Raw genomic sequence first — 24,699 nt, 5'->3', positions numbered from 1 at the left:
TTGTGCTCTCTACCTGATATCTTTAAAACGCTATGCTAATGAAAATGATGTCTGCATCAACTGCAATTTGACAACTTTTTTCCCCCCTCCTTAATTTCTCCCCAGACGCTTTGAAAACATTCCCACCCTGCAGAGATGATCAAAGAAGCAGAGATCCATCTTGACACAACACCCTCTCATCTTGCCTCTAAAGGCAGCCCGCATTGAATGGACAGATTAAAAAACATTGCTGCCATGTTAGATACAGACCAGCACTCACACTCCATAATTATTAGCCTGATGATTGCACACAAGTGTTTTTGGATGTTGCATCTGGCTCCGCAGATGATGGAAGTTGTTGTATGTATCCACCCGCATTTTCCTGGCTGTCAAAAATTGCATTCGGAGAAAGCGGTACTCCTCTCATCAAGAGTCATAATTTACTTGTCAAAGCAGGAGTCCTCTCAGCGTGGTGGAGGCTCCCTGGGGTTATAATTGCGAGATGGTTTGGTTCTCCTGAAATGCCTCCAGTCAAGACGGAGCATGGGCCTGCTAGTCAAGCTTTGTGTACTCTTCCTTTTAAAAGTAGCCATTTACGTGGAAAATTGTAAAACATGGCTGAAAAAAAAAAAAAAAAAAATCTGACTAGCTTCACTATACTTTCACCATCAACTCCTTACCGTCTGTGACTTTCAACACTGATTACATTGGTGCCCAGAGAGCAATCTCTATGCTGACACAAGGTCCCCATCTTGTGGAGAAAGCATGAAAGTCTGGTGAGTGGTGAGAGTGTGGGTCAGCTAAGGTTTGTGAGAAAAATCAGGTTGGGTTTACAGCTCAGTCAGAATTGAGTCATTTATAAAGTAATAAATAAGATGATTGAATCATTCAGGCAACAAGATTATAAATTTCAGGTATTTGTCATTGTAATTCCCTCAGATTTTAGAGGAAAACTTACTTCTCTGCAGTTTTTTGACAACTATTTTATCTTTTGGATTTAGATTTTAAAAGAAAATACACAATTTACTTTTGTACAATGAACTGCTCCTTTTTTGGCTATGGCTAGTTAAGCCCTTATCTTTAAAATTGTCTTTAAATTAAAAGATTTGAGATTCAAAAAGGTTAAATGATCAAATATTAATCTGTGTTAAATTTATTAAAAGTTGTTGACATAATAAGTACAAAAACATATTTAAAATTCACAATCTAATCTCAGTTCAATGCCTAAAACTGCTCTCTGCTATATCATCTATCTTCTCAAATAGTCCTTTGATCGCTGCACTGTTTTTCTTGCTGGTCAGCACATGATACCTGCCCCCACATCTCTCTACGAGCCCCATCAGTTCCCCGTTCCTCAGGATGTGCTGCTCTGGAGTCTCTCCTAAAATCTCCCCCCACGTGAAGAGCACCAGCGTGCGTTGCCAGATCTCCTCTCCCAGCAGTCTCATGTGTTCCTCCACGGCTGTTCTGTACTTCCGCGTGCAGGTCAAGAAGGTCGGCATGAGCAGGAGGACGACGTGCGGACCTGGGTGACACCAGGAGATGCTGTCCAGAATGCTTTTCCTTTCAGAAGCGCTTGCTGGATCGGGTCCGTCTCGCCACCTCAGGCCGAGCGGTTCCGCGACAGCGAGGCGCCTCCCGGCTATCTGACCTCTCCAAGGCCTGAAGCTGGATCCGTTGACTTTGGCCGCTTCTCCGCCCAGGATGGTGACTCCAGCTGGGGAGCGAGAAGACCAGGTCTCCCCCAAAACCATGACTCTTAAATCCAAACCAGGAGAAATGTTTGATCTTCCACAACTCTGAGATGGCAATTTGAAATCACTGATCACCTTTGAACTTTCCACTTCCTCTCTTGTTTCTGTCTTCCTCGTTTCTCTTCCTCTTCCTTCTACTTCTGTTAGTGTTTCAAAGTGACAGTTATTGCTCTCTGCAGCTGACAGTGCTGTTTTAGTCCTCTGATCCTCCCTAACCTTTGTGCTTTCTTCTCTAACTGACTTTTTTCCTCTGCCCTTTTCCCTCCTCTCACTGACCTCTTGGTACAAGTTGTCCTCAGAGCTCTCAGCTGCAGCCTCCACAAGGAGAGAATTCCTCTCGTCGACATTACCATCAGTCACATGCTCTCCATTCTCTAAATGTTTTTGCTCTCTTTTGCACAGCTCTTCCTCCCGTTCTTTAAGATTCTGCTCCCATTTGTCCAGTTTTTTAAGCGACTCCTTTAATTGCTTCTCTTTGTGGTGAAGCTCCTCCTTGAGCAGAGCCAGGTCTCGGCCCATCTCGTCTAACTGCTGCGTTGTGGAGCTGACGTGTTCGTTCTGCATCTGCAGCTCCGACTTCCAGCTGAGCAACTCCTGTTCTTCATTTTTTAGGTAGTATTCTCTGTCTTTCAGCTCTTTGCCCTGATCTTTCAGTCCCTTTACCTTCTTCTCAAGATCTTGGCCGTGAAAGCTCAGTTCCTCCTTTTTGCCCTCCAGAGCTTTGAACAAACCTTCAAGGTCCTTTTCCATTTTCTCAACGTTCTGCGCTCTCAGCTTCACGGTTTGCTCGTACCTATCGATGTTCTCTTGCTGTTTATGTCTCATTTTGAGGCTCGCCTCCAGTTTTGTAAGCTCTTGTTCTTTGCTTTCTATCTTTACCTGCTTTTCAGCAAGTTCTTCCTGTTTTGCATTGAGGTCATGTCCTCTTATGTTCAGCTCTTCTTCATGTCTGCTCAGAACTCGTTCCCGTTCCTCCACTTCTTTTTCTCTCCTCAACAATTCCTCTTCGATCTCCTCATCCCTCGTTCTTCGCTCACTTTGTTTCTCCATCAGCTGTTTCTCGAAATGTTCTCTCAGGTCATTCACCTGCTTCTCGCTCTCCCCTTCTCTCTCTTTCAAACTTTCTATCTCTGCTTCCAGCTTCTCCTTGGTCTCCTTTAATGCTCTAACCTCCAGATCTTTCTCCTGGAGGACAGTTTGGATTTCAGTTTCACATCCTTGGAGATGTTTCCTAACTTCTTCCTCACTTTCTTTCTTAATCTCCTCGCACTTAATTTTGAGATTTTCCGTCTCTTTTTTCATCTTCTCGTTTTGCTCCTGCAGCTCCTCGACTGTCCTTTGACTCTCCTTGTATTTCTCCGTGACGACCCTGACGCTCTCCTGGCTTTGTTCCTCCAAGTGACTTAAGGCTCCGTCCTTCTCCTTGGAAATCGATTCTATGTCCTCATTTTTCCTTGCAATCTCCTTCTCGTATTCCTCAATCATGCTCGTCATCTCCTTTTCCATCCTGTGCGTGAGCTCCTTCAGCTCCGTCTTCGTCTGCTCGATCGTCAGCCTCAGCTGGCCGATCTCCTTCTCGTTTTCTCGGTCTCTCTGCTGCAGGCGGTCGAGCGCCTCTTCTTTCTCGCGCAGTTGTTCCATCGTCTCAGCCTCCCTTCTTCTCTCCTGCTCTGCGTGGCTTTGCCGCATCTCAGCGATACTGGAGGTCATGCTTTCGTTGTTCGCTTTCAGCTCTTCTATTTCTTTTAAGTAGTTGGCGCACATGGCTTTTGCCTCGCCGATCTCGCCGTCTCTCTGTGCAGCGACGCATTGGGCTTGTGTTGTTTCCTTTGTTTTCTTGTCGATGATTCCTATGAGCTTGTTCATCTCGTTTGCAGTTTTCTCTTCCTTCTTCTTCTGCTCTTCCCTCCATCTTGCCTCCCTGGAGTCGGCCTGCTGTTTAACGCTTTCAATCTCGGCCTCCTTCTCTTTCAGTTTCTTCTCCGTGTCGTCTAAAAGCTGTCGTTTCATCTCATCCATCTCCCTTTCTTTGTCCTGCAGTCGTTGCTCTGCCTCTTTCTTTTGGTTTAGGATGATGTCCCCTCTCTCCTCTTCTTTTCTTTGCAGGATTTCATCGATATCCTTTATGTGTTGCTCCAACTTTCCTATCACCCTGTCTTTTTCTTCCAGAGTGCGTTCCATCTGCTCCTTGTGATTTAAGTCGTCTCTTTCTCTTTCCTCTTCTGCCCGCCGAAGTTGCTGCTCGACCTCTTTCAGACGCTCTTTTAGGACTTCTGTTTCTCTTTCTCTCTCCTCCAGTCTTTGCTCCATTTCTTTTTTGTCGCTCAAATGAAGGGTCTCCTTCTCCTCCTCTCGTTGCAACCTTTCCTTCAACTCTTCCACGCTCAGCTTCATCTCCTCCATTTCTTTCTCATTTTCTTCCAACTGCTGCTCAAGTGTCGTCTTACATCTTAAATGATCTTTTTCTTTCTCTTCACTTTGTTGAAGTTTCTCCTTTATTTCTTTAATATTCACATTCATCTCCTCAATCTCTCTCTCCCTTTCCTCCAGGGTCTGCTCCATCTCCTCCTTGTTTCTCTCTTTTTCCATTTCAATTGCTTTGATTTCCTCCTTGAGCTGACATTTTAACTCCTCTGTTAGTCTATCTCTCTCTTGCAGTTTTTGCAACATGTCCTTTTCGTGATTTTGATTCAACGTGTCTTTATCTTTCATATGTTTGAGCTTCATTTCTTCTATTTCGGCTGCAAACTTTTCTTCTAACTCTCGTATCTGACTTTGTCTTTCCTGCTGCTGTTTCTCTATTTCTCTTACAAGCTGCTGTCTCAGCTCTTCTGTCTCTCTTTGTCTTTCTTGCTGCATGTCCTGTAGTTTTTCAGTGTACTGTCGTTGGATTCTTTCTACGTCCTCCTCCTTTTCTTTCACCTTTCTCTCAGTCTCCTCCTGGTGTTCGGCCCTCTTTGCCTCCATCAGTCGCACCATGTCATCCATTTTTGTGGCCATCTCTTCTTGATGCTGCCGCTTTAAGGCCTCTAGCAGATTTTCTTTCTCTCTCATCTGTTGTTCCATGTCATTTTTGTGACTTAGATTAATCCTCTCCTTGTCTTTTTCATTTTCTAGCCTTTCTTCTTCCATTTGGGCGAGGTACTTTTGTTCTAGCTCTGCAATCTCTTTCCGTTTTGCTTGCAAACGCTCCTCATTTTCTTTTGTGAACTGCTCTGTCAGCCCTTCAATCTGCCTTTGTTTTTCTCGCTGCATGCTCCTTATTTCTTCGTCATGCTGTTGTTTGGTCCTTTCCAAATCATTTGCTGTCAGTCTCGTCATCTTATTAAGTTCTTGTTGCTGTTGCACTTTCATTGACTCCATCGTTTTTTGTGCCTCACTTATTTGTCGGCTCATCTCTTCCCGATGCTGCAGTTTTATGGCTTCTATCTCTGTTTCTTTCTCCTGCAATTTTCTCTCCATCTCTTTCTTATGTTGTGATTTCATTTCTTCTAATTTACTCGCCATATCTTTATCATGTTGTTTCATGTCATTGAGAGTTGTCTCCCTTTCCTCTGACGCTTTCCTCAACAGTTCTTCCTGCTGCTTGTCTTTTTCGAGAAGTTTAATTTCCATTTCTTTTTTGAGTTTTTGCTCCATCTCTGCCATCTCCCTGTTTTTCTCTTTCACTTGTCTCTCGAGTAAACCTTCACAGTCTATTTTAGTCCGGTGTATTTCTGCTTTTAAATTATCAAACGTCCTAATGCATTCTTCTTTCTCTGTCTTTAGAACTTTTATGGATTCCTCCAGTTTCTGTAGTTGTCTCTTCCGTTCTTGTTTCTCCGCTCTAATGGCGTCCTCCCTCTGCTTTTTCTCATGGTCATTTTCTGCGCTGGCACGTTCAAGGTCCAGAAGCTTCAGCTGCTGCTCGTCAGTTCTTTCTTTCAGCTCCTCGATCTCTCTCTCTTTTAGCTCCAGCTTCAGCATCGCCTCGTCCCTTTCTCGTTGGCTTTGGTCGAGTGCTACGCGGATCCTCTCATTTTGTAGGCTCAAATCCTGAATCTCTTTCTCTCTGTCCTCCGTCAGCCATCGCATCCTCTCCTCCAGCTCGCCAATATCATTCTTCCTCTCGCCAACCCTCCTGTCTTCATCCTCCTCTTCTTCTCTTTGAATGTCGGCCTTCCCTGGAGATTTCACGTTCTTCTTTCTGTCAAACAACCACCTGAAGCTCTTCATCTCCCTCTCTCTCATTTTTTTCAACTCTGTCTCCTGACGCAGCATCTTATCTCCCATCTCCTTCAGGCGCTGGTTGATCTTTTCATTCCTTTGGTGGCTCAAATCCCTGACTTCTTGAACCAAACCAGAAAAAGCTTCACACCTGTTCATCGTTGCCATCTTTTCAACTTTCTCCAGGAGCTCAGTCACCTTCATAGAGCCTGCTCCTCTTCCTCCTCCGTCTAAGCTGCTGATAACATGGTACCTGCCCCTGCACTTCTCCAGCAGCGACTGCAGGTCCCTGCCTCCTCCCTGGATGTGCTGCTCAATGTCCACCCCCTGTCGAAGCTGATCTCCATGGGTGAACAACAAGATAGTGTGCCTCCATACACCCTCTCCCAGAAGCTCCAGATGCTCCCTCACATGTCCCGCCCTCACCAGCGTGTCCACCCTCAGAGTCAGCAGGAATGCGTGGGGCCCCGGAGGACACAAGGCCACGCTACAGACAATCTCCCTCTTGACCCTCTCCGTCGTGGCCCCAGCCACACCTGCCTCCCATCCCGGTGTGTCCACCACAGTCACCAGCCGCATGGACACCTCCGCTTGCTGACGGACGCACTCCTCTGTAACTGCTCCCGACTGGAAAAAGTCCTTCTTTCCAAGGATGGCGTTCCCAGCAGAACTCTTTCCAGTTTCACGCTCACCCAGTAGAACCAGTCTGACCTCAGGCAGTCGCCGGGGCGTCTTCGAGAAGGACTGGTGGGCATCTAGCTCAGAGGCTTGAAGACCATCGCCTGACAAAAAGAGCAAAAGGTACAGATTTGTACTCACATGTGCTAATACCATAAAACCAACTGTGAGAAGCATAAGAAGCATTAGTTTATTTTTATTCCATTAGGGGCCAAAATAGCCAGACAGACATTTCACAATTTTATTGGCTTACAAAGATTTTTTGACATTTGTTGACTTATTCAAACAAAACACACTAAAAATGTACATTATTCATCCTCATTTAAGGAGGCTTAAATAAAACACGGAGCTTGCAGACAGGTGTGTCAGTTCTTCCCGTTTTTGACAGTACCTGATCAGTTATGTATTTGTCACTAGTATGGCACTTCTATACATTTATTTTGGCTAATGTATTAGTGAACTGATCAACATACACATTAATTAATTTCCAATTTTAGCTACAGTTTGGTCCCCACCAACTTCCAAGTTGGGTTTTACGAGAAGACTACTGTGTACTTACAGATCCCACCGACACAATGGATTCTTCATAAGTTATGTGTCTAGACGGGAAGTGAAGGGGGAAGGGAGGAGGTAAATGGGACACACCTGAGAAAAAAAATCTCTCTCTGTCAATCAACTAAGCCGCAAGGAGGAGAACAAAGAAGTGAGAGTACCAAAAAGATAACTAATGGAAAATCGAGTTTTTGGAAATGATATGTTTAAAAGTAAATTAACTAATTACTTATTTCAAAGAAATAAACGAAGATTAAACCAAAACCAGCTGGGTGCACCTAAACTGTTTTCGAGGAAAGCTGCCAGTGAATTCCCAGGAGTCTTTCATTTGACAATGGGTGAGGATCTTGGTCTGACTTGCTTACCCACGGTGGACGTTCAATTCAATTCAGTTCAATTCAATTCAATTCAGTTCAATTCAATTCACTTCATTTCACTTCAATTCACTTCACTTCAATTTTATTTATATAGTGTCAATAACAATACAAATCGTCTCAAGACGCTTTACAAAACCCGGCCTGAAACCCCCAGAGCAAGCCTGAAGGCGACGGTGGCAAGGAAAAACTCCCTTTTAACAGGAAGAAACCTTGAGCAGAACCCAGCTCATATGGAGGGACCCATCTGCCTAAGGCCAGCCAGGTACAGACAGAAAAGAGAGTTACCCTCTCTTCAGTTAAGTTATCTTACCAACTCTCCAGGCTTCTTACACTCCTGCCTGCTTGCGCACCACTCTCAATCACCTACATACCTACATTTTCACCCACAAACACTGAACTGAACTGCCTCAAACTGGAGAGTAAACGTTTGACATATTTTCTTTTCATTATAATTGGTGGTTATTTTGACCATATTCTGAATTTATGGGAATTTCTGTTTGACTTATGACCTTTCGGGAAAATGTGTGTGGTGTTGATGACATGGCATATTATTCTGGTCTTTATGTATGTGGGTTATATTATCGTTAAAATACATCTAATTTAATTTATTGAACTAAATTGAAACTGGTGGTGTTTTCATTTTGTTTATCCCTTTTGTAGCAATGGTACTGAGTTAACCAGGCTAACTTTATTAATTAAGAAGAAGTTTGAAATTGAAATTGGCAGGTTGAAAAATACAAATTTACTTATTTCCTGTCTGGCGCCCAAATATAATTTTGCCTAAGCCTACGCTACAAAGTCACATACTGTATCATTCCTATCGGTAAATTTGGTGTCTGATTTGGTCTTCACCAACTCCAGAGAAAATTATACTGTAATTAAATGTACTTGTGATTTTCTTATGTTCTGTCCGTCTGCTGTTTGACATCAGGCAAGTAGCGCACGTAAATTTTCCTTTTGTGGAAATAATTGTGCGTGTTTGAAGTAGTTAAAAGTGAACAATACAGGAGAATAAGGGGCTACAAAGCTCTTTACAGCTTCCCTTTCAGAAGCTTTTCATTTAGCACTGAAATACATTGTTTTGGTAACCTTTTTAAGGGACAAATTGTGAATCAGCAGAAACAAAATAACTAAAATGAAGAACTCACTCATGAGAGCAGCTTTGATGGTCCCTCTCTGCATCTGCGTCTCCATCTGCCTCTGTTTCTTCCTCCTCTCCCTGGCTCTCTTCTTCCCGTCGGCCTCCAGACCCAACAGAACCCCGCTGTCCATCTCTAAATGACTGTTTCCGCTCTTCTTCCCATCCACCATCTCCTCCAGCTTCCTGATCAGCTCTTTAACCTGCGTCCCATCTCCTTTGTTCAGATTATTCACAACATGGTATCTGTTGCCGCACTTCTGGAGGAGTCTTTGGAAAGCCGGACCGCTCGTCACGATTCGTTGCTCTATTGACACCAGGCCCAGCTCGTCTCCCCTGGTGAACAGCACCATGGTATGTTCCCACACTCCTTCTCCTAGCGGCTCTAGGTGCTCCTCTATCTCCTTTATGCAGTCATCCGTCACAGAAGCACAGGACCGAACAACCAGCAGCACAGCGTGAGGTCCAGGAAGACAAAGTGACACGCTCCGTAAAGTTTCTCTCCTCACCCAGTTGGGGGTGCTGTTAAGTGGGTAGTACCACTCCCAGCCAGGTGTGTCCACCACAGTGACTTTCCTCCCCACCACATCAGCTCGCCTTTTCACACACTCCTCCGTGGGCTTCCCGCTCTCGAACCCTCCCGCTCCTCCCAGTATGGTGTTGCCTGCTGCGCTCTTCCCGGCTCCTTTCCTGCCCAGGAGGACGAGTCTAAGTTCCGTGAGAGCAGGTGGGATGCGGCGTGAGGCAGGGGAGTGTTTGGAGTCCATGGCGGCCTGCAGACTCTCATCTGTGAAGAGAGTGAGAAGTACTTCCTCAGTGCACCGTACCGGAAAAGCTGAATGACACAAAGCATATAAATGTGACAGCAGTCAGGTATCTGTTCACCGCTTTACAGGAAACTATACTTGAAACCTTTTTATTCTTTTACCCAACACTTACAACAAAACTGAAAAACGATATTTAAATATTTATCAGAATTTAAATTAAGAAGTATTTAAACTATTTATCTTTACCCATAGTCTAAATTCATTCTGCACAAGCATTATTTCCACGTTTATAGCAGTTTACAAACTAAATATGCAAAAGATCCACACTGAACTCACCACCATTAGTGACTGTTGCAGCACTGTGGTTCTCATCTGTCGTGTCCATCACCTCTCAGTCCACTCTCTTCCTCTTCCTCTTTCTTGGTTCCTGTATGTGTCTTTTACAGGAAGAACCTCTTCAAGTTTGTTGCGCAAGTAAACAGAAACCCTCCGGTGATTAATTGATCCAAAGTGAGGAATCCTGCAGCACAAACGTAACTTCTGTCTCAGACTGTGCTCTGCCACGTGACATGTCTGTGGGTTTCTCAACATTGCTGTTGTTCAAGGCTACAGGAAGCTACAAGGTGGCACGCCAATGTTTCATGACAAAGTTGTACCTGCACATGCTTGCAAGATGCACAAAGTCATGGCTGCATTCGTGCATGCTGCAAAAATGTATTCACGTGTGCAGGTATTGTACATGCAGAGAACATGGGCTCGTATGCATGCTTCTTTTTGAGTGCTGCATGGCTTTTTGCCATCAGACGCTGCTCTGTGGTTAGTGTGGAACTTCTGTTTCCTCTACCAACATGAGACAGAGTGAACAACGCCTTGTGCACAAGCAAGTAGACTAAACTCTAGAAAGAACAAATAAAAAAAATGTCATAAAGGATGAAGTGACAACAGAGTCCAGATGAAAGAGAGGTTCATACTGAGTGGAAATAATGAATCCAGTGATATTTCAGCATTATGTGATTATTGTGAATACATTAAATGGTAACATACATCAAATCTGACATGACTGAAATCAAGTTCATCAGAGCATTAAAATATCCTAAATGTGGCTTTATGCACTTCAGTATGAAACTGGAAACCAGTCATGATTCATATCCGAGACTCACTTCCCCTTATTAACCTTACACAAGCCGTTGAAGAAATCTCACCACAACATTTGTTTAGTCGCTGTTCTTGTTGTTCACACAGACCTTAACATGAGAAATTGCTAATTTAAAGATGTATCCCCGTGACCCAACAGGAACAAGCGGTTACAGAAGATGAATGAATGAAGATGTATGTATATGATGAAAAGATCCAGGACAACTTAGAAATAGAGCTTATGGTGAGAATATTTCATATATAGTACAAATACTAACTGTAAATGATCATGCACCCGTTTTTTTCTGTGCAAACACTTTATGTTTTTTGTATTTTTAAAGAGTATATGCAACCCAGGTGCAAATAACTGAAAAATAACCGTGGATGCATGTCTTAGCCGTCATTAATCAAAATCTAGACTAGAGATTCATTTATTTTCGAACAGTTGCTTTATTGTGAATAGAGCCAGTGTCCTTTCGTCATGCCTGTGGTCTCTACACCCTGGCTGTGTGGTGCTCCTGGCTGTATACATGGTGCAACATGTACTCATGTCCTGTACTGTTGGTACCATGAAAACACTCATACACACAAACATTAGATCATGTTCTGTATGATTCACCCGTTCCCCCAGCACCAGTTGGGGTTACTAAAAACAAGCCTTGTTTATGGAAAGTTAGGTGTTCTGTGAATATTGCTATGGTGGATGGCTCTTTTACGCCCATGCTGTTTTTTGTAAATGTCAACTGAATTATGTTTTATTAGGGCCCCCGCAGCAGCCAAAGCAATTCCCTCCAAATACAAGGGTGTCCGACATTTAAAGGTCTCCATATCATAAATAATAAAACAGCCCAAAAACTCTGCCAGATCACAGCCTCCTCCTTTATATGTGTCAATTCACTTCTTAAAGTAAATGATTTACAGTATTTTTCAAGTGTGCTCACCATTTCTGTCTCAGAGGGAAATTAAACCACATTTTATGTTCATGTTTGGAGTACTACTGGTGGAATTTTCTTCTCATAGTTGTAAAAGATGATTGAGTGAATGTATCAATGGCTCCACTGGCTCTTCTTCAGCAGTTTTGACTCATTTCTTGCTCTTTATTACCCTTCAACACAATGTCAGTGCCAATATGGAAAAGTAAAGTGTATCGCAGAAATGGTGGGTTATTGATGATCTGCTGTGGTTTGTGAGTCACAGTCAGTCCCAACAGTTCCTGCAGCTTCTTTCTGTCGTCTCCATTGCTTTATATATTTGTCCTTGGCATTGTGTTTATCACTGTACACCAATCTGTTCAGAGTCGTAGGGCCTGGGGCTGGACTGTCCAATCTCTGGTGAAGAAGTTGTCGAGGTAGTGAAACAACTCCACTGCAGCGGAGCTCCAGGTATCTTAAGGCTCTGGGTGTTGTAGAGCTGTCCTGTCTGACACGTCTCTGCAACAGAGCCTCTGGAGTGGCAGACCGGGGATCACAGTCCTCGGCCTCCCTGGCAAGGTCTATGCCAGGGTGCTGGAAAAGAGGGTCTGGTCAATGGTTGAACCTCAGATTGAGGAGAAACAAAGCGGTTTTGGACCGTGAACCAGATCTTTACCTTCACTAGGGTGCTGGAGGGGAAGTTGGAATTTGCCCAACTGGTCCACATGTGTTTTGTGGTTTTGGAGAAGGCTTACATCCTGCAGGCATCCTGTGGGAGTATGGGGTGGATGGCCCCTTCCTTGGGGCCATTCACTCCCTGCACCAAAGGAGTGCGAGTTTGGTCCGTGTAGCCAGTAGTAAGTCGGACCTGTTCCAGGTGAGGGTTGTACTCCGCCAGGGCTGCCCTTTCTTCACCGGTTCTGTTGATAACTTTTATGGACAGAATTTCTAGGCACAGCCTGGGGAGAGGGCTGTCTGGACTTCCCTGCTGAGGCTGCTTCCCCCGCGACCCAGACCCGGATATGCGGAAGGAGGTGAAGACAAAGACGAACACAATCTGTTCAATAAAATGTGAGTTAAGAGAAAAAATAAACACCTAAAATTACCAGTTAGCACACAATTTCATAATCCAAACCAGTGTCTACAAAAGTGGGGAGCGAGGAGCTATTGCGGGAAGGCAGTTGAATGAGGCTTGCTTGAGTGTTGCTAGGACACCATGAAGAGATTTGTGAGGGGATTCCCAGCAAACCGCATAGCCGAGGATGTCTTCATCAGCTGGAAACATAACTTCCAAAAATATGACAAGGCATATCTCGATTTCACCAGAAGAGACCACAGTGTGTTGTGTGCCTGGGTAAGACACCACTTGGAGACAACCCAATCAGAGCATAAAGAATCCAGCTGATTTCTAAATAGTAGAGAATAAATACTTCCCTCTGCTGTCAGTATAGTCTCAACATTGACTGATGAAGTAACAGCTAACCAAAGTTTAAGTCCACCAAAGCTGAACTCTAAGCGGAACTATGACACATTCTAACATCACTGCGGTTCCTTAGAGACACTTTTGCATCAAAAATGTTACTGTTTTTAAGCCGCGTGTCCACGCCTTCAACAGCAGGAGCATTAGTACCAACCGAGACTATTAATCTTGCAGCTTGCATCTAGAATTAAAGCTTGAAAAGTACTTGAAGATTCGTAAATGTTGAGCAGCAGTTCTTTTTATTTATAAATATATTAACACTCTCAGCAGCCGATGTAAACGGAGTTACCACTGAAGTCTCAAACATCACTTGCTGGTCACAGCTGATACAGAGAGCCCTCATCCCCTCGTCAAAGGCGATAGATAGTTTACAATGTGCAGCGTAGTTTTTGGGCATGAATTACCTTTGAGGTTGCTGCAGTAACAAACAAGTATTAACATCCTGAAATATATCACTTTAAGGTACGTGTAGAACAGATAAAAAAATTGCGAATAATTTGCAATTAATCGCATCGTAACCAGGGACAATCATGCGATTAATCATGATTTTCAGTTGATTGACAGGCCTACTTACAAACATGAATTTGTAATGGGACCATGTTCTGTTTTTAAGCACCCCATGGAAATTTACACCCCTGTGGGCATATGAAGCAATGTTTTTCCAAAAGGGTTCATGCTGAGTCCGAGCTGTGTGTGACAGAGGTCCCCTACCTTTAAAAAGTAGCCACTTACTAATTTAACCCAAAATGTTAAAATGTGCCACCTCAACAAACATGTTTTGTGCCTAAACATAACCATCATGAACCACAGCGTAGTCACAAACTAAAACTGATTAATTTTCTTTGGGAACAGCTTTAATGACAGTTGATGTCCTCGTGCTGACCTGGGACTGAAAACACTAGTTGTACTTTGATGATCCAGAAACCACACATTTCATTTAGAAACGTTGTTTCATAACTGTCTATTTAAGAACAAAAACTCAAACCATTAAAAAAGGCAACAGGAGGACAGGGCAAACAGACCAGGAAGGCAAACACCTTATGGTGGAGCGGACTCTGGAAATGATAACACAAACCAAAACCAACCCTACAAAAACTAACACCACACTAGTAAATACGCCACCTTATACCACACCACCATCAAAAGTGAATGAGCACCCTAGTCCAAACACACCTGTGACTGAACAGACAGAATTAAATCCCCCAAAATAAGCAATGTTACAAAGAATGCTATGTGTTGTTTACTCAGCAAACCACCACGCTCAGTAAAACATCAGTCACTGTGAAGAATAAAGCGAACTCACAAACCGGGAGGAAGATAAATACAAATAATTTACAATACTAATTTAATACATTCCATATATAACACAGGCTTACAAACAACTACTTCTTTGTTTTTCGATCTCAGAATGACCCATGCTGGCAGCCTTTCAGCCCATTGAGAACATTAAAATGGGAGTATGCAAAGATTTTCACAACAACATGGGCATCTGGAAAAAATAAACTGCAGAACAAGTGATCAGCATAAATCAGGCGAGGCCAGCTCTATACAATAGTTTGTAAATTAGCAGACCTCGCGCTTCCCTTTTCTGTTTTTGAATGAAACATACAGACTACTACACACATCTGGCTATCTGGCCATAGTCTTTGTGGTGTGTTGAAATGCAATTTTTTTTTTTTATTCTGGACACAGGCAACATCATAGACAACCTTATTGCCACTACATGGTGGTTTGTTAAGTCTAAGAAACTAGTATTTATAAAACAGCTGAGACAATGATCGTACATACACCGATCAGGCATAATATTATGACCACTTTCCTAATATTGTGTAGGTCTCCCTTGTGCCTCATCACAGAATGAGTTGTTGTGGAAACAGAATGTTGCTACTGGGGGGCCTTTGTGTCCTATGGGTTGAGGAGAGGGGCCTCTGCACATGCACACTTTAAATAATCTGTTTGCACAGTATTATGTACTGAATATTGCACTAGTTTAGTAACATTAGGTAGCTACTGCTTATTGTTTATGCACTGTAAATTGCTCACTTTATCTGTTTTTGTACCGCCTAATTTATCATCTGCCCATCTCCTTTATTGTAAATTATGTTATGTTATAGTTCCTGTTTATAGTCTACTCACATTTAACAAACAAATCCATCTGTATAATATGTTCATAGTACCTCATTCAATCATTATGTATATCCTGCTTATTCACCTGTGTATATGGTCTCACCTGATTATGATCTGTAAATATTGTCCATATGCTGTAAAAAAAACAACCTGTACCATACTACTTTTATACCATAATATGTATGCCACGTGCACTTACTGCCTATTGCACTTCTGGTTAAATGCTAAACTGCGTTTCATTGCTCTGTACCTGTACATGTGTCATGACAAAAAAGTTGAATCTAATCTAATCTAATCTAATCACACAACAGGATCTTACTCAGTGGCATTATGTGTTTGGACCCGGTTTCAGGGGTGGGTTGTGCAGAGATGGTACATTCCACATCCTGTTCCCAAATTGGACTGACCAGTTACACCCACAACAACACTCTCGGCAAAGGTCTTAGACACACAAACACACACATTTAAAGCTCTTCCCTGCCTCTCTGGTATATAAGCAGAAGACTCTTGGCCAGAGAAGCAGCAGCAGCAGCAGCAGCAGCAGACTGACTCCATCCAACACCAGCTCCTCTACAACTTCAGCTGACGTGCATCCACTCTTTGCAGTTATTCTACGGATACAAAGGCTAGTTGGTAAGTACTCTTATATAGTGCAACTATTTTTTACACTGAAATTCCTTGACTATTTGGTAACTGTGTTGTTCATACCCTCCAGATGTGTAGATGCACGTTAATGTGCTGATACATCTGAGAGTCATTACACAGTTTTACAGTTCTTATGAAATCTTTGGAACGCAGAGAAACGCCAGCAAAGCTTCTTGCGTATCACTACATACACAGTGTTAGAAGTTTGTGACTATTCTTGATGCACTTTCTTGCACTGAACTTTTTGTCACATGACTAAATAATTTTTTCAGTCATAAGACAAATTAACTTATTGGAAGTTACAGTTACAGTGTAACAAATAACATTTAGGACACATTTATTTAGGATTTATAAAAAGATCTGCAAATTTAAAAACTCGTCTTCAACTAAAAGGTGTTTTTTAAAAAAAAAAAATAATGATAGTAATAATTGTACAACAGATGAAAGTGTATACAATGTATTTAACTTATATTATGCTATTGGTCCACATTTAATTTGACCACAGTTTCAGAGCAAGAGAAGTTGGTCAGTTTTATGGTCAACTCTAAACCTCTAAGAGCACAGTTTCACTTCTGCCAACAAACCAGTATGGAAGTTTCTCCTGTGTCAGCACTTGACAAAGTTGTGTTAACAAACGTGCCTGTGCGTATGTCAGTGATTAACAGTCTCTGAAAAAAACAAAAAAAGGACCTAACAACATTAGTACATGTACTGCAGAAATCTGAATTTTGAAATGATGATGGAATTTGAAAGATTGAATGATATAAACACAACACGAGAACAACTTCGCTATACTTAAATCAATATACAGAACTACACTCTATGTGAATTAACAGGCCAGGCTTCACCAGCTACAACATAAAAAATAAAAAAAACAGCCTCAATGAAGTTTAATTTAGGTTATAATACTTTTGTACTTTTACTTGAGATCACCCCATCATGTGCAACACCCCCATATAACATAATGTAATATAACATTACATGAAAATTAGTAGTCAAAATCAGAAATGATTTAAATTTAGAGCCCAAACTGTTTATTTTGAAAATTAACCATGATCACTTTGCTATTTCTGTCTTTGTAAGGCACAATTATAATAGCAGTGTTCCGGTTGACATAGTAATAAGAATTCAATTGTAACCCAACTTGGGTGTTTCCATTCCTGCTTGACCAACTAAAACCCAAATAACCACTGTGGTGACTAACACTATGAGACTATAACTTAGTCCTGTGTGAATCAGTGTAGACAAAGACTGCCAGTATCCTTAGTATGACTCAATAAATCCACAAAACATTAAACACACCTAAAATTATATCTACCTTAAACCCAGCTGGGGTCTGCCTAAAACCTGCTTCCAAAAGGCAGAGCAGGCTACCTCTGTAGGCCAGGAAAGCATAAAGCTACGTGCCGTGATATAATTATGTGGTGTGGCTGATTTGACCATTAAACACACAACAGCTGTTTTCATAAGGTGCTAGCGGGGTACACAGTTTGTCAAGTTTGTGGTACAGGCACCTGCCTGAGAGTAAGACTCACTGTTGCATAATATGGGTGTGCTCGAAAAGACAGCGATGATTGGGGTGATGTGATGAGTCATAATTCAGCACTGTGGAAGCTCTGTTTTCATATGAATCACCAGCGGCACGGATAGTCTGTGTGGGATGAGTGACAACATGCCAGACAGACAGGGAAAGGCTAACCTAAATGATTTATTTAAGTCCCACACGGTTTTATTAGAAGTAGTACACACATATTTTTTTCCGAATACAGAGTTACAGATATACATGTTAATAAGCACATAACTTTCCTGGGTGGGCTGAAACCAACAACCTTTCAGTTAACTGCCATTTGCGCCACAGAGACAAATTTATGTGTTTTGGTGGCTTACCTTTTCAATCCACACCCACCTGTATTTGTTGAAGAAATCCCTTTATTCTGGTAATGTCTTGCTTTATAACAGCATATGCCATTATTAGTCTTTTATTTGTAATGTCTTCCAAATAATTTCCAAAAAGCTCAAAGTTTTTAAAAACTTGAAGCTCCAGTTATAGACTGCATGTAAGTAAGCAGACAGCGTCCCTGGGTGGGCTCGAACCACCAACCTTTCGGTTAACAGCCGAACGCGCTAACCGATTGCGCCACAGAGACAAGCTGACATGAGTCTATATGCTAATGGGCGTGGCCTATTATTATTAGGCCTTAGTTTTTGATTGTGACTTATGTTATATAATCCAGTATTATAATAATATCTTGGCCATCCTCAAAAATATTAAACGGTTGCACCTAGGTCAAGTCTTTTATTCTTCTGTTTCCCAAACGTATTGTTTTGCTCAAGGCTAATTAAACTTGTAACCTAAATTTCAGAGAGGTCAAGTTCAGTTGAACGCTATCATGCATGCAATCATTTATCATGCTTCATAACGTCTAAATCGAAAGTATTTAAATACAGAGAGTATATTAATACACCGCACAATGTGTACGTCAATAAACATACACCGTCCCTGGGTGGGCTCGAACCACCAACCTTTCGGTTAACAGCCGAACGCGCTAACCGATTGCGCCACAGAGACTAACGCGGTTGCTGAGGTGGTCAAGGGGCGTGGTCGAGTTTTCAGTCCACCAATCAGCATGTCTGTACATCATGGACAGTCAGTCTTTAGAAATATATTTCATCTGATCAGAGGGTCGCACTTAACTGTAAGTTCACCATAGAATGTCAGTTTGGTTGCAGAAATTCTATGCTGATAGCAGTGCAGAGATTTTAGTTGACAATGAATTATTTATACATTAACACTATTCTCTGTCCTCTCTCATCTTCTAGTCCTGCAAGGAATCACCCGTCCTGAACTATTCCCACCATGACGGATCAAGGTCCCACCTCAACCCCTTCTTCTGCTCCCCCCGTTCCCACCGGACCTCCTCCCAAGATGACGAACCGTGGACGCACCACGGTTCCGATCGACAGCTCCAACTCTGACACAACAGAGATCCCCGAGATGGAGTTTTTCGGTGTTCCAGGCCCAAGAGGATATCCACCTATGACTGGTGGGGAAGAAGTATTTTAAATGTGTGCTTTTGTAGGCATTTGTAAGTTTTTGTAAGCCAGATGGTATATGAAAATAGTGCAAGGCAAAGTCAATTCTCAGCTCCTATTTAGACCAACTTTGGAGGAGGCTTATTTTTGTAAATTAAAAAAGCAGAACTGAAGGGCAGAAAACAGATGTATGATAGTATGTTTTAGTTGGAGAAGATAAAGCCCTTTTCCTGTCAGTCACATGGTCTCCAGTAGGACTTGACTGACACTTGAATGACATCCAAACAAGATAAATTTGGCTCATTTCCTGCAGAGTCACTACACTCCAGCCTGGGTTACTGTCAAAGTGCTGCACACTGAGAGATATCCAGATGTGACAGGAATTCATGAATGCAGTGACTTGCAGCAGACAATCACACACGGTCGACTGGGTTTTCCTTCTAACTGTAGAAGGACAACAAAAGAACAGAACAACTCCCAATTACTGTATGCCCCCACAACCCTCCAAAAAAAATCATAGCAAAATCAAGTTTGGTTTATTCAGTTGTTGAATGCAAAGAGATTTTCCTGGGTTTACAACAATGCTGAAATTGAGTCTTTTTGTGTATGAGATTATGCTGGAGTTTCACTCTGGCTCTATAGTAATTTTCAAGGTTTTCTTATCGAAGCATCAATAAAGCAGAAACATATCCCGATTAAATAAAGTTTTCAAACACAGACCAGCATAAAAGACATGACATGAGAAATCAAACATCACTGACTAAATCTGTCAGTTGTTCTGTTTTTCAGTGTCACCAAATTCATACCCTTTGAGACATTTTCCTCTAACGGTCATCCGTCTTCCTCTGTCCATTCAGGGTATCTGGACATCTTTGAAGTAGACATGATAAAGAAGGCAGATGAGATCAACAGGATGAGTCACCACACCATGCTGTTCAACTCTAACTATCTCATCGTTCGCCGAGGACAAGAGTTCCAGGTCAAGGTCACCTTTGATCGTCCCTACAAACCCGCTGAAGACAAGTTCGTTCTGGAGTTTGTTATCGGTGAGCCACACATACCTCATGTAATCTACTATTTCACATGCTGCAGAAAACAAAACTGTTATGATAGACACTCTTCCATTGATTTCATTGATTGGAGCTTGACACTAATGCTTCCTGTTCACTCAGGTTCCAGCCCTCAATACAGCAAGGGCACCTACATTCCTGTTTTCCCCACAAAGGACCGTCAGAGCACCTGGGAAGGCCGCATCATAAGTACCTCCGGCAACACGGTCACCATGGGCATCACCCCAGTGGCGACCTGCATTGTGGGGAAGTATCAAATGTATGTCGCCGTGCTGACACCTCATGGCATCCGCAGGACCAGGCGAGACGCCAGCCGAGACTTCTACATCCTCTTCAATCCCTGGGTGGCAGGTGTGTTTAAAACCCACGACCCTACAGTTTTGCGTTGTTTTTGAAGTGCTCAGTTGTTTTGTCTCAGTTCCATGTTCCTAAATCACCTGACCTGTTGTCTTCAATCAGACGATGCCGTGTTTCTGGATGATGAAGAGGAGAGGGAAGAGTGTGTGATGACTGAGATGGGGATCATCTATCACGGCGCTCCCGACGACATCTCTGAGAGAAACTGGAACTATGGACAGGTAGGAGAAAGATAGACTGGTGCCTTAAAAGACTTCTTTAGCTATTAGGTCATATGACCGAAACTTTTCTGTTCCTAGTTCAACTTTGGAGTCCTGGATGCATGTCTGTACATCATGGACAGGTCTGAGATGCCCATCACCAACAGAGGAGACCCCATTAAGGTGACAAGAAAGGCCTCTGCCATGGTGAGTAAAAATACTTTTTATGTACCTCCTCTGATTCAGTTCAAATATGCCTACGATAGCTAAAATTCTGTGCTTTATTATATCAGTACAATAAATGTCAATCTTTTCAGCTTAACTCTCAAGACGACGATGGCGTGTTGGTGGGGAACTGGAGCGGTGAATACACCTACGGAGTGGCGCCCACTTCCTGGACTGGCAGCACAGACATCCTGCTCAGCTACGCCAGTAGCAAAATGCCAGTCCGCTACGCACAGTGCTGGGTCTATGCTGCCGTCTTCAACTCCTGTGAGATCTTGACTGAATCAAAGTAGTTCCTGGTTGGCTAGTGGCCAAATTAGCTGCCGTAAAATATCCCACATTATTTTACTCCTAGACACAAAGAGAAAGGAAAGGAAGCTAAGCTAAGAGACACCTTTTCTGAGCTTTTAATCTTATCTCGGCTGATACACATATACACTGGGTCAGTTTATTCAGCTGAAAACCTTCTATTCTAGTTTACACCTTGACCTTGATTTCTCTTTTGCTTATATTCTGCCTCTGTGTTTCAGTCCTGCGCTGTCTGGGCATCCCATCCCGGATCGTCACCAACTTCTACTCTGCTCATGACAATGATGGGAACCTGAGGACCGACATAATCTTGGATGATAATGGCAGAATTGACCGAAACCGCACCAAAGACTCTATCTGGTACCGCATCTTCAGTTTAGTGTGTCAATAAGCAGAGATCTGTTTTCAGCTGATCATCCTCTTCCTAATGATGTTTTGCAGTATAAAATTTATAATATATATAATAACATATATAATATAAGTTTTCAAGCTACTCGTAGTTTTAGTTACAGGAAGCAAATTCAAAACATGCAGCGTCCCTGGGTGGGCTCGAACCACCAACCTTTCGGTTAACAGCCGAACGCGCTAACCGATTGCGCCACAGAGACAGGCTGATGAGATTTGGAGGCGTGGCCTCAATTTTCAGTCAAGGAGGAGTCAGAGGAGTCAGACTTTTGGACCTGTAGACCAGAACTTCAGGATGTAAATACACCCGTACCACTAAAATCAGTGTACGGGCCAACTGGTTTTCTCGGCTTTGAGTTTGTTTATAATAAAGAAACAATGAAAGATGGACAAGGCTTCTATGAGAAACACTCATGGTTAGATAATAACAAAACAGGATTTTAATTGTATTTTCTATCTTTTCCCCAGGAACTACCACTGCTGGAATGAGTGCTACATGTCCAGACCAGATCTCCCTTCTGGTTTTGGAGGCTGGCAGGTTGTGGACTCAACACCACAGGAGACCAGTGATGGTAAATAACAATAATATGAAATAATATATATATAGTACATACATTTTTAAAAAGCAATGCAATAAGGAAACCTCCATTATCCATAAAGGTATGTATAGGTGTGGACCAGCATCAGTCCAGGCCATCAAACATGGACAGATTTGCTTCCCATTTGATGCCCCCTTTGTGTTTGCTGAGGTGAGTGTCATTAGCATTTTTTTTTTCTAGACTCAGTGAGAATGTGACTTGTTTGCAACCAACAACCAGACAAATTCAAATCACATCAAGGCCCATTTTTTTCTTTTTCTTTTTTTTTTTTGATAAAATCTCTGTGTTCCTCCCTGCAGGTCAACAGTGATGTGGTGTTTTATGCCCGGAGCAATGATGGCACCATGGAGACAGTCAAGGTGGACAAGGCTCACGTAGGCCGCAAGATTTTGACCAAAGCTCCGGGAGACGTCACCTACCGCGACATCACTGATCAGTACAAGTTTGCTGAAGGTCAGCGACTACAACAAACACAAATCTCAGTGTTTTAAGAGGCATCAGGAGCCTTTTCTCTGCTGCAGCCTCTAATTTAATGCAGAGGCTCGTGTGTTTTGCATAAAATCCTTCCGCTATTAATTTAAGAAGAGTACTTTTAAATTATTCAGACATCACAACTAATATGCTGAAAGTGCACAGACATGTTTACATGAATACATGAATGTCATAATGAAGCAAGTAAAAATGAAACACTTTGGCAAAAACACAGAATGAGGTTGCATATTTACTTTGATGGATTATCTTGCTCAGTCAGTCTGTGTTAAGTCCATTTGTTTTTCATTTTGTGCAAAAATGCCCCGTCACAAATTAAATCATCTGCTATGTGCCCTACTGTGGCAGCCAGATTACACACTGTTATTTTTTTTTCTGTTGTGGATTTGTGCCTTTCAGTCTGAAAATCATGACCTATATGCATGAGTTATGCAAGGATAAGAATGGCTTCATCTAAAATTAAAAAAAAAAAAAGTCCTGATATCAAATTTGTGGCAAAATGTGTTAACAATTACAGAAACACCCAAACCTACTAAATATATTCAAATCATCTATTCCAGGCAGCACAGAGGAGCGAACCGTCCTGGAAAAGGCAGAAGAGTATGGTTGTAAACGAGAGAAATCTGACCCTCCTCTGGCTGACGTGGACCTGACCCTGCCCACTCTGGAGGTTGCCATCGGTGACGACTTCGAGCTGAACCTGGAGTTTGTAAACCACAGCGACCAGCGCCGCACCATCGACATGTACATCAGCGGGAGTGTGGTGTATTATACTGGAGTCACCAGCGCTGAGTTCCTGTTCATTTACCCCACAGTGACTATTGGCCCCAAAAAAAGTGAGTAAGGGATGGAGAGGAGGGGACTCTAGTGGCAGTATTTGAGCGTAACCTTATCTTTTATCATTTGAAGTTTGGATTTAAAGAAAAAACACACAAAAAAACAGAGAAAGTGTCAGTGCAGTGAAGTCTGGTTGCATTTTATAGGTGTCAAGGAGATGGTGATGGTGGAGGCAAAGAACTACATGAAACATCTGGTGGAACAGGCCAGCCTCAACTTTATCGCTACTGGGAAAATCAAAGAAACCGGCCAGATTGTGTCTGCAATGAAAGTTGTCACCCTGCACAATCCCAAACTCGATATCAAGGTCTGAGAGGATGTTGGCTCTTACTCTATAAATCTATCTACTCATATCAGTCATTAATTAGTTAGTACTCATACAAAATGCTATAAAATGTGAAAACTCACTTTCTACTGATGTATGTCAGGTCTCAGGGCCACTCAAAGTGAATGAAGAGATGTTAGCGACTGTGGAGTTTACAAACCCCTTCACCTTCAGCCTTGATGGTGTATACATTCGAATGGAAGGACCCGGGATCATGCTGCCCAGGTCCAGATACTACAGGTGAGCTTCAAATGGAAGAAATAGGTTTCTTAGGAAATGATCTTTCCACAAAAAAAAAAGAAAGAAAGGTTTCAGTATATTAAAACTAACTCCAGCTTTCCGTTTAACTACTAGCTAATAGAAGCGCACATGTCCGAGATGGCTGTTACTTTAATATAAGGGTAAAAACATGCATAGGTAGAAAAATTTATTTATGAATACAGTACATGAATTTCTGTTGTTTACTTGCATGTTGTTAATGCCCTTCCCTATAAAAGGATGCATATGTGAAGTAACTTTGAGGTGATGAGTCACGCATTAGTAAATAATTAAACCTGCTTGGATGTTTATATCGTGTTACTTATTCTTAATCAGTCCATTCCCTGTGGTATCTAATTCAGTCCTTTGTGTTTGTCTAGTCTGATCCCAGGAGGCTCCTCTCTGACCTGGGCTGAGTATTTCACCCCTCAGAGGGCTGGCAAATCCAGGGTGATTGCTACTCTGGACTGTCCGGCTCTCAGGCAGGTCAACGGCGAGGTGTCCGTCAACATCGAACTCTGAGGATCGCCTCGGGATCGCCTGATGCTCAACATTATGCAGCGCAACGTCAGCCTATATAGAGTACAAGCCTATAACACAGCTTCAGCATTTACAACAATGTCTATGGTTTCAAAATATCACAGATGTAATTGTTATAAAAATAGCAGGCGCATTTAAAAATGGCATACATTTAAATAGTTTCGTAGCTAATCAGAAGGAAAATGTGTGATTTTTTTTTTTTCATGATCAAGAGAGAAAGGATTCATAAGCGCAAGAGTGGTTTTATTTTAAATCTGCAATAATACATTTTGATCACTAGGGGTCAGAACAATTCCAAAAGAAT

General features: G+C 42.4%; 2 protein-coding genes across 5 annotated transcripts; one reads left to right on the top strand and one right to left on the bottom strand.

Annotated features, from left to right (window-relative positions):
• Nucleotides 1-268: 268 nt before the first annotated feature.
• Nucleotides 269-10,398, bottom strand: LOC311486301 (uncharacterized protein). 3 transcript variants are annotated; one of them, XM_084542106.1, is made up of 3 exons: nucleotides 9,698-10,398; nucleotides 8,695-9,471; nucleotides 269-6,721 (listed from the first exon to the last, which is right to left on the bottom strand). In XM_084542106.1, exons 1-3 carry the CDS (start codon nucleotides 9,699-9,701, stop codon nucleotides 1,197-1,199), a joined length of 6,306 nt encoding a protein of 2,101 aa, XP_084398232.1. In that variant the 5' UTR covers nucleotides 9,702-10,398; the 3' UTR covers nucleotides 269-1,196. The 3 variants fall into 3 exon arrangements, with proteins under 3 accessions (XP_084398232.1, XP_084398230.1, XP_084398231.1); XM_084542104.1 differs by having other exon boundaries at nucleotides 8,695-9,519; nucleotides 9,788-10,398; XM_084542105.1 differs by having other exon boundaries at nucleotides 9,788-10,398.
• A 4,201-nt stretch (nucleotides 10,399-14,599) lies between these two features.
• f13a1b (coagulation factor XIII, A1 polypeptide b) lies at nucleotides 14,600-24,383 on the top strand. 2 transcript variants are annotated; one of them, XM_084548579.1, is made up of 15 exons: nucleotides 14,600-15,736; nucleotides 18,569-18,792; nucleotides 19,639-19,827; nucleotides 19,954-20,202; nucleotides 20,311-20,429; nucleotides 20,508-20,615; nucleotides 20,726-20,900; nucleotides 21,164-21,302; nucleotides 21,816-21,919; nucleotides 22,008-22,096; nucleotides 22,246-22,399; nucleotides 22,996-23,271; nucleotides 23,419-23,579; nucleotides 23,701-23,837; nucleotides 24,236-24,383. In XM_084548579.1, the coding sequence occupies exons 2-15, from the start codon at nucleotides 18,606-18,608 to the stop codon at nucleotides 24,375-24,377; spliced, it is 2,229 nt and encodes a 742-aa protein (XP_084404705.1). In that variant the 5' UTR covers nucleotides 14,600-15,736; nucleotides 18,569-18,605; the 3' UTR covers nucleotides 24,378-24,383. The 2 variants fall into 2 exon arrangements, with proteins under 2 accessions (XP_084404705.1, XP_084404704.1); XM_084548578.1 differs by having other exon boundaries at nucleotides 19,639-20,202.
• Nucleotides 24,384-24,699: the final 316 nt, after the last annotated feature.

This window comes from Chelon labrosus (assembly GCF_963514085.1).
Source record: "Chelon labrosus genome assembly, chromosome: 1".
Taxonomy (NCBI): Eukaryota; Metazoa; Chordata; class Actinopteri; order Mugiliformes; family Mugilidae; genus Chelon; species Chelon labrosus.
This window is presented reverse-complemented; position numbering and strand designations above follow the sequence as displayed.

Excerpts from the sequence above, each read along its gene's own strand:
- LOC311486301 (XM_084542104.1), bottom strand. The coding sequence starts at position 9,836 with ATGGACACGACAGATGAGAACCACAGTGCTGCAACAGTCACTAATGGT. Across the intron at positions 9,520-9,787 it reads TGCAACAGTCACTAATGGTG|CTTTTCCGGTACGGTGCACT; the intron begins GTGAGTTCAGTG and ends TGTGTCATTCAG. Across the intron at positions 6,722-8,694 it reads CATCAAAGCTGCTCTCATGA|GCGATGGTCTTCAAGCCTCT; the intron begins GTGAGTTCTTCA and ends TCTTTTTGTCAG.
- f13a1b (XM_084548578.1), top strand. The coding sequence starts at position 18,606 with ATGACGGATCAAGGTCCCACCTCAACCCCTTCTTCTGCTCCCCCCGTT. Across the intron at positions 20,203-20,310 it reads CTTCAATCCCTGGGTGGCAG|ACGATGCCGTGTTTCTGGAT; the intron begins GTGTGTTTAAAA and ends GTCTTCAATCAG. Across the intron at positions 22,097-22,245 it reads CCCCCTTTGTGTTTGCTGAG|GTCAACAGTGATGTGGTGTT; the intron begins GTGAGTGTCATT and ends TCCTCCCTGCAG.